The sequence below is a fragment of the Brachyhypopomus gauderio genome, chromosome 18 (genome assembly GCF_052324685.1).
Source record: "Brachyhypopomus gauderio isolate BG-103 chromosome 18, BGAUD_0.2, whole genome shotgun sequence".
NCBI classification, from domain to species: Eukaryota; Metazoa; Chordata; class Actinopteri; order Gymnotiformes; family Hypopomidae; genus Brachyhypopomus; species Brachyhypopomus gauderio.
This window is the reverse complement of record NC_135228.1, coordinates 6,482,393-6,500,192: the sequence shown is the minus strand read 5'-3', so window position 1 is coordinate 6,500,192 and position 17,800 is coordinate 6,482,393. Positions and strand designations below refer to the sequence as shown.

General features: G+C 44.4%; 1 protein-coding gene across 2 annotated transcripts; it reads right to left on the bottom strand.

The window, feature by feature from the left end:
- Positions 1-159: 159 nt before the first annotated feature.
- Positions 160-16,814, bottom strand: ark2ca (arkadia (RNF111) C-terminal like ring finger ubiquitin ligase 2Ca). 2 transcript variants are annotated; one of them, XM_076980318.1, is made up of 8 exons: positions 16,606-16,814; positions 8,816-9,014; positions 8,097-8,222; positions 7,783-7,909; positions 7,272-7,376; positions 6,860-6,955; positions 6,548-6,648; positions 160-3,469 (listed from the first exon to the last, which is right to left on the bottom strand). In XM_076980318.1, the coding sequence occupies exons 1-8, from the start codon at positions 16,664-16,666 to the stop codon at positions 3,352-3,354; spliced, it is 933 nt and encodes a 310-aa protein (XP_076836433.1). In that variant the 5' UTR covers positions 16,667-16,814; the 3' UTR covers positions 160-3,351. The 2 variants fall into 2 exon arrangements, with proteins under 2 accessions (XP_076836433.1, XP_076836434.1); XM_076980319.1 differs by having other exon boundaries at positions 7,290-7,376.
- Between the last annotated feature and the right edge of the window lie 986 nt (positions 16,815-17,800).

Here is a 17,800-nt window from a genome sequence, read left to right as displayed (position 1 = left end):
ATGCAAAGTTGAACTGTTTAGCTGACCTTAAATATCTTGTCTCATCCATTAAGGGTTAACTAAGGTAGACTGTAACAGACGTTTAAAGATAAGCACGTTTATTCCTGGATGTTCCTTCGAGAGGGGCATGGCCGACAGACCCATACACGAGCGACTCTGACATTTTCACAACTTTTATTATAAAAAGAGCACATACAAAAAAAGGATAATGTACAAGCTCCGAAATGAAACAAAAATTAAAACCAAAACAGTTTGGGTTTAGCGATGCCACTTTTATCATCATTATTAGTAGTAGTAATAAATAAGGTACAAAAATTCCACCAAAAGATAATTCTAACATTTTACACAGAGATGTTTACTTGACAAGACACATATCAGCAGTCTCTTTAGCAGGAGGTGCTATTGCTTTAATATGAATGATAAATATTCAGTTTTTCTGCTAGAAAATTCTCTAGTGAAAAAAAACCACACCTATAGCTTGGACAGCACACGGCATCCCTGTCACTGGCACCTTTTTGAAAAATTGTATTATTCACTTCCTGTTTTCAAATGTGAGCAGCAGCAAAAAAAAGAAAAGAAAAGAAAAAAAGCATATTCTGAAATCTGAAATATTATTAGTAGAATATCTGCATTAGTCTTTTAATTTTATATTTCTACTTTTGTTGTGTAATATATTCAAACCTGAGTAAAACATGCATTTTTTAAATGATTTGTGCTTTACTATACTCTGTTAATCCTGACCCTGCACTACAGAATGCTGACATTCTCCAGGAAAGAGAAAGAGAGAGAGAGAGAGAGACAGACAGACAGACAGACCGAAGGAGAGAGGGAGGAGGGGGGTTAGAATGCCCTTGAGAAGAAGGTTGCTCGATTGACACAGAAAAGCAGGACTGGGAAAATAGAAGAAAGAAAAGGAGTAATCAGATGGGAAGGTAAGCAAGTTTACATGGGTGCTGAAAGAGAGAGAGAGAGAGAAACAAGAACATGAGAGTGAGAGTAAAGATAGAACAGAAAGGAAGGAAGTGAGAGACAGGTCGAGAAAGAAACATTGAAAGAAAGAGAGTGTGATGGAGGTTGCCAGAGTGGTATAAAATATGCCAGTGAGAGGGTGGCCTTGGGAAACTAAGAGTGCAAACAGGACGGCGAATGAAAACCCAGGGCACGCCCACTCCGCTGCCGTGTCAGCCAATCAGCAAGCGGAATGTCAGTGAGGTCACAGCACCAAGGAAGAAACACACGAACACAACCAGCCGCATGCGAAGCGTTCCCCAAACCAATGCAAACGTGAGGTAAGAGTCTTACTCAATTCTGTTATCTCTAAATAAATAAAATATGATCCGATTGCAAAAAAAAAGAAACTATACAAAATTAAATACGTACCCACAATATCTACAGTTAGTAATAAATTATGATTGTTAAATACTTAAGGCATTTCAACGGACAAAACCCTGTGTAAACTATTAACGCGAGCCAACATCCACCAATCAGCACGCAAGACACTCAGGCTAGAGAGGAAAGCAAAACCAAGCCCGCAGCAAAACATAATCTTATTGGCTGAAGATCGTCCACGTCTTTTGGGTAACATTTGTGCAATGGTGACATCTACTGCGATCAACATGTGCCCAAAATAAACTGGGGTTAGGGGTGGCATTCACAAATACAACAGTACAATGGAATGGTCTCTGCACTTATACCAACCCTAGTCCATTGGTTGAAATCTTTCATAGCAAAAAACAAAAAGTGTCAAACATCGATACGAATGTTTCAACCCTGACTAGCATTTGTGTAAAGTTAACACGGTTTACGTAAACTTGACACGGAACATGGAAGGTTGATGGAAGAAACCACTCAAACAAGGCTGAAAGAAAGGCTAACATGCTAAAAGCTACCCAGCCCTGGCCCCACCTCTGCTTGCGTGCGATTGGTGGACGCTCCTCCATCACACAACATTCTAAATAGTTGTTCTAGCAATACAGCATAGCAACCAACATAGCAACCAGCATAGCAACCAGCATAGCAACCACGAGGGGAGACCTGTCACATACAAAAACACAGTTTTACACACGAGTTCCGCCCCCTCCAAACACTGCATGTTTAAATACCGATAATAAATACTTCGAACCATGGCAACAAAGCACCAGAGAGAGGCTGGGCGCTTTAGCTACGCTCACATGTGCTTCTTCAGTAGGCATTTAGGGTCAAAGGTCATGGCAGGGTTTCATACACACACACACACACACACACACATACACACACACACACACACACACACACACACACACACACACACACGCTACATCAGTCTGGTAGTGTTACAGATCATCACAGCTTAAAGGAGCTAATTTACATTCAGGCAGACACACACACACAAACACACACACACATACACACACACAGGTACACACTTAAAGAACACCCCAAACACAAAGGCATGCCGCTACTACGTCAGAGTGCACCACATCCTCTTCCACCAATCACAAATGACCTTCTCCTCCTAACTTCCTGGAGCAGAGACGTTTCCATGACCACTGCCCTCTTTGCTGTCTTTACAACAAACGATGGGAGTCGCTTTATGGATTTTTAAAAATCTTTTTTTGCCTGTTGTTTTTGTGTGTGTGTGTAGGATTCTTTTGGCTTTTCTACAATAATGTTAGTGCACAGCTAACTACCTTTTACTATCCTTGATATGTAAATGCACACACACGCACGCACACACACACACACACACACACACGACTGAAACAGCTGCAGTGTGACACAAACGTACACATGCTCTCAAGTAGTCACACTGTGATGCACTCAAGCCTTGCTCTGTGTGTGTGTGTGTGTGTGTGTGTGTGTGTGTGTGTGTGTGTGGTATACAAATATAGAGAGTTGTAGACCCTAAAAAGAGTTTTTGTAATATCTTTCATTAGGGCCATGGCTTTGTTATTACACAAACACACACTGTTGTAAAGAACACACACACACAAACACAGACCTTTGAATCTATCTTCCTCACACTATTCAATAAATAACCCTTCAATGTTACTACAGTGTGTGTATGTGTGTGTGTGTGTTTAGAAATACTCTCATTGGCTCAGTTCTGTGTGTGTAGAATGGCTCACTGATGTAATCATGTGTGTGGTTTCTGCCCATCTAAGACTGTCAGGGTTTACTGAGTCTGTGTGTATACATACACCCAGTGGGAGTGTAGTCTAGTGATACACATTAGAGGGAGTGTTTGTCTGTGTGTATTTGGAATTTGACAGAATGAGTATCTAGCAAACCATTGGCATGAGATGTGTGCTGTGTGTAGTTCAGTTCTCTGTGTGTAGGTCAGTTGTGTGTGTGTGTTTGTATGTGTGTATTTCAGCTGTCGGGAGTAAGCTGTGTCTGGATGTCCACTCTGCAGATGGGACACTTTCTGCTGGTGGCCAACCACTGGTCCACACACACTTGGTGGAACAGGTGCATGCAGGGTAATCGCCTAAAGAGAGAGAGACACAGAGAGACATAGAGAGACACAGAGAGACACAGAGAGATTAGATCTTTTTTAGATAATAGCTTCAAATGTTCAGAGCTGCTAACATGTTACAGAAAAACATTTTGGTAGCATAATGGAAGATATGATGGGTGAACGCCCAGTGGGAAGACCTGCAGCACAGTAGAAACTTATGGACACTCCACACTCTGGAGTCTCTAGGGCATGATGCTCAGCTGCCTAAGGTATACGAGCTCCGAAGTGTGCTTTGTGAAGTGTTTGAGATCTGAAGTGTGCTTTGTGAAGTGTGTGAGATCTGAAGCGTGCTTTGTGAAGTGTGTGAGATATGAACTGTGCTTTGTGAAGTGTGCTTTGTGAAGTGTGTGAGATCTGAAGTGTGCTTTGTGAAGTGAGTGAGATCTGAAGTGTGCTTTGTGAAGTGTGCAAGATTTGAAGTGTGCTTTGTGAAGTGAGTGAGATCTGAAGTGTGCTTTGTGAAGTCAGTGAGATCTGAAGTGTGCTTTGAGAAGTGTGCGAGATCTGAATTGTGCTTTGTGAAGTGTGTGAGATCTGAAGTGTGCTTTGTGAAATGTGCGAGGTCTGAAGTGTGCTTTGCAAAGTGTGCGAGATTTTAAGTGTGATTTGTGGAGTGTGCAAGGTCTGAAGTGTGCTTTTTGAAGTGTGCAAGATTTGAAGTGTGCTTTGTGAAGTGTGTGAGATCTGAAGTGTGTAAGATCTGATGTGTGCTTTGTGAAGTGAGTGAGATCTGAAGTGTGCTTTGTGAAGTGAGTGAGGTCTGAAGTGTGCTTTGTGAATTGTGCGAGATCTGAAGTGTGCTTTGTGAAGTGTGTGAGATCTGAAGTGTGCTTTGTGAAGTGTGATTTGTGAAATGTGCGAGGTCTGAAGTGTGATTTGTCAAGTGTGCGAGATCTGAAGTGTGCTTTGTGAAGTGTGTGAGATCCAAAGTGTGCTTTGTGAAGTGTGTGAGATCTGAAGTGTGCTTTGTGAAGTTTGTGAGATCGGAAGTGTGCTTTGTGAAGTGTGCAAGATTTGAAGTGTGCTTTGTGAAGTGTGTGAGATTTGAAGTGTGCTTTGTGAAGTGTGCAAGATTTGAAGTGTGCTTTGTGAAGTGTGTGAGATCTGAAGTGTGCTTTGTGAAGTTTGTGAGATCGGAAGTGTGCTTTGTGAAGTGTGCAAGATTTGAAGTGTGCTTTGTGAAGTGAGTGAGATCTGAAGTGTGCTTTGTGAAGTGAGTGAGGTCTGAAGTGTGCTTTGTGAAGTGTGCGAGATCTGAAGTGTGCTTTTTGAAGTGTGCAAGATTTGAAGTGTGCTTTGTGAAGTGTGTGAGATCTGAAGTGTGTAAGATCTGATGTGTGCTTTGTGAAGTGAGTGAGATCTGAAGTGTGCTTTGTGAAGTGAGTGAGGTCTGAAGTGTGCTTTGTGAATTGTGCGAGATCTGAAGTGTGCTTTGTGAAGTGTGTGAGATCTGAAGTGTGCTTTGTGAAGTGTGATTTGTGAAATGTGCGAGGTCTGAAGTGTGATTTGTCAAGTGTGCGAGATCTGAAGTGTGCTTTGTGAAGTGTGTGAGATCCAAAGTGTGCTTTGTGAAGTGTGTGAGATCTGAAGTGTGCTTTGTGAAGTTTGTGAGATCGGAAGTGTGCTTTGTGAAGTGTGCAAGATTTGAAGTGTGCTTTGTGAAGTGTGTGAGATTTGAAGTGTGCTTTGTGAAGTGTGCAAGATTTGAAGTGTGCTTTGTGAAGTGTGTGAGATCTGAAGTGTGCTTTGTGAAGTTTGTGAGATCGGAAGTGTGCTTTGTGAAGTGTGCAAGATTTGAAGTGTGCTTTGTGAAGTGAGTGAGATCTGAAGTGTGCTTTGTGAAGTGAGTGAGGTCTGAAGTGTGCTTTGTGAAGTGTGCGAGATCTGAAGTGTGCTTTGTGAAGTGTGCGAGATTTGAAGTGTGCTTTGTGAAGTGTGATTTGTGAAATGTGCGAGGTCTGAAGTGTGCTTTGCGAAGTGTGTGAGATTTGAAGTGTGATTTGTGAAGTGTGCGAAGTCTGAAGTGTGCGAAGTCTGAAGTGTGCTTTGCGAAGTGTGCGAGATTTGAAGTGTGCTTTGTGAAGTGTGCGAGGTCTGAAGTGTGCTTTACGAAGTTTGCGAGATTTGAAGTGTGCTTTGTGAAGTGTGCGAGGTCTGAAGTGTGCTTCGTGAAGTGAGTGAGATCTGAAGTGTGCTTTGTGAAGTGTGCGAGGTCTGAAGTGTGCTTCGTGAAGTGAGTGAGATCGGAAGTGTGCTTTGTGAAGTGTGCGAGGTCTGAAGTGTGCTTCGTGAAGTGAGTGAGATCGGAAGTGTGCTTTGTGATGTGTGCGAGGTCTGAAGTGTGCTTCGTGAAGTGAGTGAGATCTGAAGTGTGCTTTGTGAAGTTTGTGAGATCGGAAGTGTGCTTTGTGAAGTGTGCAAGATTTGAAGTGTGCTTTGTGAAGTGTGTGAGATTTGAAGTGTGCTTTGTGAAGTGTGCAAGATTTGAAGTGTGCTTTGTGAAGTGAGTGAGATCTGAAGTGTGAGATCTGAAGTGTGCTTTGTGAAGTGAGTGAGATCTGAAGTGTGCTTTGTGAAGTGAGTGAGGTCTGAAGTGTGCTTTGTGAAGTGTGTGAGATCTGAAGTGTGCTTTGTGAAGTGTGTGAGATCTGAAGTGTGCTTTGTGAAGTGTGATTTGTGAAATGTGTGAGGTCTGAAGTGTGCTTTGCGAAGTGTGTGAGATTTGAAGTGTGATTTGTGAAGTGTGCTTCGTGAAGTGTGCTTCGTGAAGTGAGTGAGATCTGAAGTGTGATTTGTGAAGTGTGCTTCGTGAAGTGTGCTTCGTGAAGTGAGTGAGATCTGAAGTGTGATTTGTGAAGTGTGCTTCGTGAAGTGTGCTTTGTGAAGTGAGTGAGATTTGAAGTGTGCTTTGTGAAGTGTGTGAGGTCTGAAGTGTGCTTAGCGAAGTTTGGGAGATTTGAAGTGTGCTTTGTGAAGTGTGCGAGGTCTGAAGTGTGCTTCGTGAAGTGTGTGAGATCTGAAGTGTGCACATTGTAGTGCACCACCCACCTGACATCCTCTCCATCCTCCAGCATGGAGAGACAGATGGTGCACTTCTCATCCACATCAGACTCCTCCTCCTCCAGCAGCTTCATGTCCAGAGGCTTCCGCTGTGCACACACACACACACACACACACACACACACACACACACACACACACACACACACACACAGTAAAATAATGATAGGTAGGTTAGCAGCAATATGCTTCCATCAGCTAATTGGGAAGATTTCTCTATGCGTGTGTATGAGGGTATAGGTGTGAATGTATTATCTTCTTTAGTTTACAAAATTCAGTCAATTTGACAGCTGTGTGTACCTTTTTGTATTTGTGAGGAAAGGTGAATCTCTCAATGGTGGTCTGGACAGCCCCGCGGTTCACACTGCCCAATCGATCTTCCAACTGGAGCAGCTCCTACAACACAAATACTCTCTCATTGGCTCAGTTCTGTGTGTGTAGAATGGCTCACTGACGTAATCGTGTGTGGGTTCTGCCCATCTAAGACTGTCAGGGTTTACTGAGTCTGTGTGTATACATACACCCAGTGGGAGTGTAGTCTAGTGATACACACTACAGAGAGTCTGTATCTGTTTTTAGGCTTTGACAGACTCCTAGACAGTAACTCATAGAGTGTGCTGTGTTTAGCATGAGTAGAATGTATGTTTAAACCTTTGGCATAAGGTGTGTGTGTGTGTGTGTGTGTGTGTGTGTGTGTGTGTGTGTGTGCTACCTCGTAGCTCTCACGCACAGCGGAGGCATGTCTGTTGGGGCCCAGACTCTGCAGTGCCAGCAAGTGTAGTTGAGGATAGGGGTAGTTCCTCACCTCATGAACAACCTACACACACACACACATACACACACACACACACACACACACACACACACACACACACACATTATTGGTGGGTAGTTCCTCACCTCATGAACAACCTACACACACACACACACACACACACATTATTGGTGGGTAGTTCCTCACCTCATGAACAACCTACACACACACACACACACACATTATTGGTGGGTAGTTCCTCACCTCATGAACAACCTACACACACACACACACACACACACATTATTGGTGGGTAGTTCCTCACCTCATGAACAACCTACACACACACACACACACACACACACACACACACACACACACACACACACACACACACATTATTGGTGGGTAGTTCCTCACCTCATGAACATCCTGCACACACACACAGACACACAGAATTAGTACTCACCACCTGTGTGGAGGTGGTGTTCCGGGGGAAGTGGTGCATTCTGGGAGAGGCCAGGTAATGCTGGTAGGGCTGTGGGATTGGCTGCAGGGGGAACTGGTGAGACAGACCAGCGTCCACGCTCAGATCCCTGCAAACACACACACACACACACACACACACACACACACACACACACACACACACACACACACACACACACACAAGGCTCTAATAAACACAACTCACCTTTACAGATTCTATCACTGACAACAGTAGTGCACCTGTTTATGACCTCCATGCTGCTGTGTGTGTGTGTGTGTGTGTGTAGCACTCACCAGTCTGTGCCCTCTGCCAGGTATCTGGGCTGTTGTGTGATTGGCTGCGGGACGTGGAGGGGCGGGGAGTAATCGTATCCTGGACGTAACCGGTGTGTGTTGAGGGGTGCTCGCTCCTGTGTACGTCTTTAATGAGAAGATGAAGAAAGAAAGAACTGTAATCTTTAATCGTTCGTTTGTGTTCATATTCTATCATACGGAAATGGATGTGTATAAAAAATTCTGTCTATTTTAAATTCTAGGGTGAATTATTATCAGCCCACATGCACCTATCAATCCAGCTGACTGATACACTGTGATTGAGGGTGTGTGTGTGTGTGTTCTGGACTGTGATTGAGGAAGTGTGTGTGTGTGTTTTACACTGTGAAGGGCAGTGTGTGTGTGTGTGTGTGTGTGTGTGTGTGTGTGTGTGTGTGTGTGTGTGTGTGTGTGTGTGTGTGTGTGTGTGAGAGTGTACCTTCGCTGAAGTAGTATGTGTGAGTGTGTGTGTGTGAGAGAGTGTACCATTGCTGCAGTAGTGTGTGTGAGTGTGTGTGAGAGTGTACCTGCACTGCAGTAGTATGTCTGTGTGTGTGTGTGTGAGTGAGAGTGTACCTTCGCTGTCGGAGTGTGTGTGTGTGTGTGTGAGTGTATCTTCGCTGTAGTAGTGTGTGTGAGTGAGAGTGTACCTTCACAGTAGTAGTGTGTGTGAGTGTGTGTGTGTGTGTGAGTGTGTGTACCTGCGCTGCAGTAGCTGCTGCTGTATGAGGTATTGCTGCTGTAAGGCCTGAGGTAGGAAAGCGGGCGGAACTTCCTGGTATTGGGGCGGGGCGAGCTGTGTGGGCGGGAACTCAGCAGGCAGGGGTGTTGGCGTGGCAGCCAGGTGGAAATGGCGGCAGGAGGTAGCATGGCTATGCTGGTGCCTGCTGAAATGTGCTCCTGCACACAATAACCAATCAGACAAAAGAGAACACCAGAGCAGCCAATCAGAGTAGAATATCAGAAACACCACCAAATGTAATTTATAAACTCTAAGAGCAGGTAAATCAGCCCCCATCAATGTGAATCTCAGCATGGACCGGATTCAGTCCATTATTATAACAGAACCGAGGAAGCAAAAGATTATAAGAGTGTAATTACGCCGACAATTCACTCCAACCAGGGTGAAACGGCCCAGTTTTATAAGTCCAGTCCTCCAGTCCTGGCATTGAAGAGAAATGCCAACAATTTTACTCTCTTACTCACAGCCAGGGGCAACACACTACCTGCAGACCTGCATGTTAGCATGCAATTAGTGTATTCATGTTCAGAAAGTACATCATTTTATTCATAACCTTTCACAGCTACAGGAACTATGACTAATACAAAACAGTGGCATTAAGATAATTAGGATCATTGTATTTTCTTCTGGCTTTACTGGTGACACATGTCACTAAAATCATATTTCCAAACGGGCTAAAGAACACAGATGTATTGTGTTTCTCTTTACAGGACTCTTTTTTTGTCTTTGTCTTTCTCTTTGCAGGACGTCTTGTTATATACAACTGCTCAAAATCAACCAAAGGAGCTGGTCAACGTCAGCACACGCTGATGAAAGGGCACGCGTGTGTTACTGGAAGGAACCGTGATGTGACTCAAATCCAGAACAGTGGTGTAATGAGCTGTTCAGCTGCCTGCGATTTTCAAGTCAAGTGGACCAGGCCTGCACCCTGCAGAGCAGGAAATGCCACTTTCAGCAGCTTCGTCAAACGAAGAGTCTGACGGCGAGTGTACTGGTCGGAATGGGAGATATGTGGTGAGTTTATTGGGCGGAATGGGAGGTCTGTGCTAGTGTGAATGACACGGGCCTGGCGAGCCGAGTCAGGCCGGGTCAGTTGCGTGCTGGGTTCCACGACAACTGGCAAACAGGGCCAGACGGTGTGGCGTCAGGGGAGGGTGGCAGGTGGTGGAGGGACGGGGGTGTGGGAGTAGCGAGATGTGGAGGGAGACAGGTGGAGGAGGGGGAGGGGAGAGAAAGAGAGAGAGAGAGAGAGAAGATGGGGTGAGGGAGTTATACAGCTGCTCCTTAAAGTGTTTTAAAAATTCAGTGGTTTGAGTAAGGGAGGTATCTCACACACACACACACACACACACACACACACACACACACACACACACACACACACACACACACACACACACACACACTCTCTCTCTCTCTCTCTCTCATAACAGACCTGGCATAGATTACAACAAAGGATTACCAACACAGATTCACCAGATTTGTGGTGTCTGTATAATTCACCACCTCATCAGCCTTTCAGGCTGCATCACTCCACTGTTGTGAACGCAGACAAACACTGAGCTTTTATACAGGACCGTGTTCTGTGTACGGCTTCTGGTGCTGGGTCAGCTGGGCCTTTCGCTGCCTAGGGATGAAGGTTGTTAAATAAAGCAGGAAAACTGATCCCAGATCTAAAGCCCAAGTTATAGTCACTCAAAGAACACAAGCACTAGAGTGTGCGTGGAACTGATTCCAAGTGTAGTTAACAGATTATGGGGTGAATATTCTCAAATTATCACTCGCTGCACACGGAAATGTAATTAGAGTCTCTTCTGTTTCAGATCATTCAGTTAAGTTCAACATAACCAATCAGCTGAAATTCAGGTCATAACAGTGGATCTTAAGTGCATTTGTGAAAGTGGCATTTCATTAAGCTACATGTCTTTTACTATGCGTGTCTGTCTCGAGTTGAACGAAGGAGGGACTTCACACCGAGAGCTGTAGTCTGTAGGTCAACTTCTCAGTGAGGTGTAAATTAACACAGGACATTTGTACCAACACGTTTTAGCTTTCACACATTTGTCTGAGGAAGGAGTCACAATACACAGCCAATTTTGTGGCCCTTGCTATGGTAAGCAAAGTATACACATATTTATATGTCTATTGAATGCATACCTAATGCTTTCATTGAAGTACAGCAATGACACCTAACCAGGGTTTAAAAACCTAACCTGCTCTGAAGAAATGTGCTCCATGTTGTAGCAGGAAAGCATGTCTAAACATCTTGGCTGCTCTGGACTACCTAACAGGGTCCATATCAGCACAGACTTATAAGGTATTTTCAGTGCAAGTGGTGGTGTGCCATTGGCACAACCCAACCCACAAACTGGACCGGTGGCAGGTCACATTACAACTGGTTTGGCTTGTTGGTCTAGGGTCAGCTGTGCACTTTCACACACCACTAAGTGTGGTCTGTAGGGAGCTGGGGATATGATCCCAGATCAGAGCTACAGCTCTCACACTGTAAATACAGTTCGCTAGTGCTGGCATGCCCGCAGTCAGGAAACAGCGCTGAATCTCCAGGCCTGTACTGAGATTAATAACAGATGATATAAATGTGTCATAAGATGCTTATGCATGGCATCACAATCAGGCTGTAATATGGACCTAATCCTGACCTATAAAGCAAATTGTCGTTTTTGAGTCCAAGATGTGGATTATTTTAAGGCACGGTAACGAGGGCGAGGAACAGTGACATTAAACAACCAATTTGTTTTCTTACTCGGTGAGTCCACCGACATTTATGAAGCTGTTCTTTTATAGCTGAATGAACACTGGTTTTGCAGCTCATTTTAAAATGAAAGAGAAATGTAATTTACATCATTAACATTCTAAATTTCATTATATAGTCAAGCTTTTTCAGACTTCAAAAATGACCCACAGTACCTTGTAAATCGAGAGGTTATCAAATTTATAGACAATGAGACCTCATTGTTCTTATTAGCCTAATGTACTAGACAAAACCCTCTACTATAACAATTACATACTGCATTGATGAATAATACCCACTGCTAATCTGTACATAATCCCTTTCCACACAATTCACTGTCACTGTAAGGACAGTCAAAGACAGGCAACCATGGCCAATATCTGATAGCAGCTCATCAATGTGTCTGGACTTGTGGCTTAATCTTCAAAGATGTTCATCACTTATCAGATCAAACAGATTTTAGACCAGGAAGCTGGATGGCGAAGCTCCTTGAATGAATGGCACTTCAAGCCTGGTCAGGTGGGCATGCTTGTGATAGACACTTCTCAGTGACCGTACCTGAAAAACATGATCTACTCCCACAGTAACAACCCGCTGGTTATATCTTTTAGGGGGTGGAGGGGCTCCTCTAGAGCAGCATCTCCAAACCCAAACCAGATGGGCCACATTTTCACTCTAACCCCACCCTGAACTAGGTCTTTAAGGAATACCCTGGCAATGGCGTACTGAAGTCTGGGTGAGTCTGGCAAGTCGTGGGAATGGGTGAGGAAACACTTCTGGGCACCCAGACACTACCACACCCCTTCCAACACAATTACAAGAACAAGGACACAAGCCCTGGGTGTGAAAAGACACTACAATTTGAGCCGCATGTTTTCGTCCCTCAAATTCACTTGTATTTGCCTTTATTTGGCACAATGTCCATTTTCGATGGGTTTACCCTCCTTACCTGTTTGTATGGATTTATATGTGCAATCAGGATGGCATTATTTGCTGGACAATCTCTTATGACGCATGGACCATGTGTGAATGGAGAGGAGCCGGCACTGGCACAATATTAAAGTCACTTTAAATAGGCGTGGCCCATCTGAAGTCTACCATCGCTAACACTGAGTGAGTGCTAATAGTTTTGGTTAGCCTTAGCAAAATGAGACCCTAATTAGCAGGTTAGGTTATATTCTCATTAACAATTTAACGTTAAATATCACTTAAGCATGGCATCAAGCATTATTAAATGTCTGACAAATCACGATTGAAATCCCAACTTGATATTTTCTATGGACAATGTCTAGAGTTCATGCAAAGCCGTTTCCTACAATACAATGCATATACTAACACTCCAATACGAAGATATTAGTATAAATTTAAGAGAATATAAATTCACACATTAATAAAATTCGGATTCTACTTAATTTTGCATTAACTCAACTTCAAATAGTACATTAAATATATAATCTGAATATTCTTGAAACTGAAAATGTAACAAAATTAAGATAGCCAAGACACCAAGTTTATCTCGTTTATCCAGAGATGTCGTCTGCTTTGACTTCTTCTGGCCCAAATCCAGATTTTAATGTGAGGAGTGTTCTGCAGGGCTGAGGGCACACAGCAGACGTCCAATGAAATTAGAGCACAGCCTGCCCAATCAACCGTGTTTGTGTGTGTGTAATCTTTTACTACTGAACTTAGCCTTCTGACGACGAATGTTGTGGTTCTGTAGATCAGACTGAAGCAGAGCACATCTCCTTTAGCCAAAGCGCACGGTTTTTACATAGACATGAAAACAATCATGTGCTTGCTGAGAAGGAGAAAAAGGAAGGAAGGAGACAGATGCAAATGAAGATGTGCTTGGACTGAGAGGAAGTGACAGCTCGCCTCTGTGTTTGCGAGAACTACATTTCCCAGAGGCTGTAGGGTGAAAGTTCCCATGATTCAGTCTGGCAAGTGAGAGGAGCAGAAGAATGAGCCAGGGGTGGGAGGAGCCAGAGAGGCCTGAATGGTGGAAAGGGGCGGATCTTGAAGGGAGGACACATGGAAATCAGCAGAGAACACACTGAAGGTTAAGGGAAAAACTACAGTCTTTATTGGAAAATATTAGTATGAGTGGAACTGTGATAATAATAATAATACCATGCAAATAAAGAGCCAAGGCTTGCCCATGCTCCATAAGGTTAACACAGCAGAAGCAGCATCCAATGGGTAATGTGTATACTACAGCATGTGATATTACAGCAGGACATCTCTACACAAAAATACATTGTTGGAGTTTGCTGTTCAAATGTCAAAATAAAAGAACACAAGAGTGAAATAATAAAAAAAAAACATAAGTAAATAAACAAACATGGTCATGCATTAGAAATACAAGAATGCAAGGCAAAGAACCACAACCAAAGAAATAAAGACATTTTGAAACTCTAGGAGGATTTCTACAGCAGTGCAGTTCTAGTGATTCCTGTAATGTGGATGCCGTTGGCCCTGACAGAGCGCGGGACGCTGAGAACACCAGCGCTAGGCTAATAGGGCCGCGGCTACACTAGCCACGGCGGGGTGGGTAGAGCCAATCAATGAGCTCAGGTTAACGTGGCTGGGTACATTAGGCCAATGGGAGTTCTGACTCCAATACCAAATCCATTGGGAATATAAAGCCCTGACAAATATACAAGATCAAAATGTTGAGATTTTCAAGAGCTTCACTGTGCCATGGTACAATTTGGAACCAAACTGCATAAAAGCTCCAAATCCCAGTAAGAAATCTGAACCTAAAAAGCAGAGTGATTTAGAAAGCAAAGTCAATGCTTACTTATGAGGTCATAGACAGTAGTCTATGTTACTCAATAGATAGGCTTAGGACGCAGTCTATGTTTACTTAATAGATAGGCTTAGGACACAATCTATGTTTACTCAATAGATAGGCTTAGGACGCAGTCTATGTTTACTTAATAGATAGGCTTAGGACGCAATCTATGTTTACTCAATAGATAGGCTTAGGACGCAGTCTATGTTTACTCAATAGATAGGCTTAGGACGCAGTCTATGTTTACTTAGAAGGCAGTCACTATTGTTCAGCTAACACTAGTATCAGTGACCATGTGGTTGCCCTATATCTCCTCATAATATTCTAAGCATTCAAAGAGCTTGGTGATTTTTTAAAAATACTTTATCACTTTTACATATATACACCTAAACTACTTTGATTAATTAAATATCAATAGATAAAATAGAATATTTTTGCAATTCCAAACTGACTTCGGGTATAAATTGTACTTTACAATTGTCTGCTGTCAAACCTTGGGGCGGGTAGAAGAATTTACTTTAGGTTGGAATAAAACAATATTTTCAGGTCAGATAGAGCCAATTAATGTTCTACCGTATGCAGAACCATGTTCCAGAAGGTTCTGCGATGGTTACAATGGTTCCAGACACAGGCCCTTTGGATTGGTCGCCAACTGATTTGCTCTGACTCTGAAAGCTATTGAAAGCAACTACAACAATAAAGCTTGTCGACACAGGCCCAGCGTAGCAGCACACGAGACACAGGAGACAGACGGTGGTTACGGTTCGATCAGACCTGGCTGTGATCACAGTGAGGGCCAAACGTATCCACATCACAGAAATGTACAGTGGGGATGCATGTCTAATCCTCACTGGGAAAATGGGACAATCACAATGACATTTGTAACAGCTAATCACTATAATGGGTTATTATAAGAACAATGACAGTTTAAAAAGAGAGACAGGCTTCTTCAAAAAAAAAAAAAAAAAAGGAAGAAAAAGTGTGTTATTCTGCAGTCTTACACAGAAGGATACTGGATGAGTTTTTGTTTAATTTTTGTTTAGAATGCCAATGTCGTCTTCGGATGGAAAGAGGGGATGAGGGAGAGGGGGGTCACAACACAGCTAGATGCGGGACAGGCAGAGAGCAGCGCGGCGGTGGGTGATCGTTAGCTACACAATGGAGGGGGAAGAGAGGTCTGAAAATGCGGTATGTAGAAGCAGAGGCTCCAGACTATGGAACAAGGAAAAAAGAAACAGAAATACAAGCACAATGAAATCACTGGAGCCACGGCATGACCATAAGAAATGTACGTAATGCATCATTACATAATCAGCACAGATCCTGCACACAAATGAATTTATTTACCCCCCCCCACCTCCTCCCCGGGAAAGGACTGGCTATGGCGAAACGTAAAAATGCGGTTATTTACCATTGTGGATCATATGAGAACAGTACAGCGGGTATCAACACCGCCAGACAGAACCGAGGCGTGTGGTTTTAAGGAGCAGTCCCCCAAACATTTGGCGTGAATTGTGAGGTTCAACTGAGGATATTTGGTGACTCTCCCGTCCAGCGACGTGCACTGCGGCGAGAGAGCCGAGCGGACCGGCCGCCTAGAGAGCTGCCGACGGCGGACGTGAAAGACACGTTTAATCACCATTAATTATTCATTAATACCAACGAGGGGCAGAGACGTGAGGGAATTTAACGGAGGAGAAACGCATTAGTTCACGACTATCCAGCCGAATAGGGAGGCGACGACGATATAAGGCGAAATGTGCTGCGACTACTACACAAAGGAGGATGATTTGAGTATTATTGAGTGTTATTTGAGTATTATTTGAGTAATAACCATACGTTTAATAACTCTTAGTCGAACAGGACGGGTTTAAAGCGGCGTGGTTGATCCGGTCTTTAACGACACAGACGCGGAGACAAAACGCCGCAGCTCTCACCATTGTGCGCGGGCGAGGCTCACACGAAGGCGCCGCGGCAGCCTCCAGGCAGCGGCACTGGCGCGTTTCAGCGAGAGCCGCAGAGCGGAGAGCCGTGTGGCGGTCCCCGCAGGACCGGCCCGCCCGCCCGCCGTACGCCGCCTCCGTGTTTGTTTTGCTAGGCTAAGCTAAGCCCGACAGGGGCGGCTCGCTCCGGTCGTCGCCGACGTGATGCGTTCAGCGAGGACAACGCGGCGAGTGGGATTTAAAAAAAAACAAGGGTTTACCTCTGCTCCTCACCGAACCGAACACGGGAAGAACCAGATATCCGACGTGGACCAGCACCATCCTCGCTCCCGTCAGACGCGCAGCCCCATCGGACGCCGCTTCGCCTCCAGTAAACGGGGCGACCGCTCGAAGCGCGCCCGCACACGCCAGCTGCCTCGCGCACAAAGGGAAGGCCAGCCAATCGGAGCGCGCGCGCGCGCGCGCACTTCCTGTTGGCCCGTCGCGCCGGCCAATCGCGTCCGCGCGCGACGCTTTTGTGAATTAGCCGTAGGAGGCGGGCGTGTCGGGAAAGCTGGGGGGCCTCGTGCGCAAGTGTGCACGGGCGAAAAATACACGCAGGACGCGCGCGTTAGTGCGAATGACGTTGACTGGACAATAAGTGATTGAAAACAACTAAACAGCCAAATAAATGCCTGTTAATGTCCGGTAGATAATAACAACAGATTTTTTAAATCGATGTTTAAGTTGCCCAAGGACGTATAACTGCGTATATCCCGTGCGTATTTGTGTATCCCATGCAACATTGGTCTTCATTAGAAGACTACTGGAAAGCCAAGAGTATCTCTATACTATGTATAGTATATATCTCTATTGATACTCATGTGATGTGTGCTTTAGGTGTGAATGAATATGGTCATGAAGCCTGTTGAGCCTGCTGAGGTGGGCTTCGCTGACCAGCTCCACCTCCATATGTCTGTGAGCTCCCATCCCCCCGCGCGCAGACGCTCGCGCACACTGAGGTCTGGGCTCTGATTATCTCTGCTCCTTCTGTTCAGTCTGTCAGTCGCAACACATGGTCCCCGTCCCCCCATCACACCGAGAATACTGTTCGAAATATATACATTGCACTGAAATCTGGAGAGTTTCTATATTACAGATAATACATGAACACACTGATAACCAAAGTCAACTTTTAAACCTTCGGTTGTATATCTTCAATTTATGAAGTACGCAAAACAAATCTTATTTTACGTGTCCAAACGCAGCTTAATCTCTAACCAAAGTCTTTTCAAACCTGCCACTAATTTCGCACAAACTATTTCCGCACCAGACATACTTTATTGAAATGAAGTGGGTGACGTACTATAGATCAATGTAGGTAGACATTCAGGTTAAATAAAGAAAGAGAAGTCTTAGAAAGGGAGTCAGACAGAGGTCTCTTCAGTCTAGAACTGACAGCTGTTCTTCGGGAGG

Bases quoted from the DNA above. Each gene is read 5' to 3' on its own strand.
- ark2ca (XM_076980318.1), bottom strand. From the start codon at position 16,666: ATGGTGCTGGTCCACGTCGGATATCTGGTTCTTCCCGTGTTCGGTTCG. The intron at 8,223-8,815 runs GTACACACACTC...TTCTCATTAAAG, and splicing joins CAGCAGCTACTGCAGCGCAG to ACGTACACAGGAGCGAGCAC. The intron at 6,649-6,859 runs GTACACACAGCT...GTGTGTGCACAG, and splicing joins TTCCTCACAAATACAAAAAG to CGGAAGCCTCTGGACATGAA.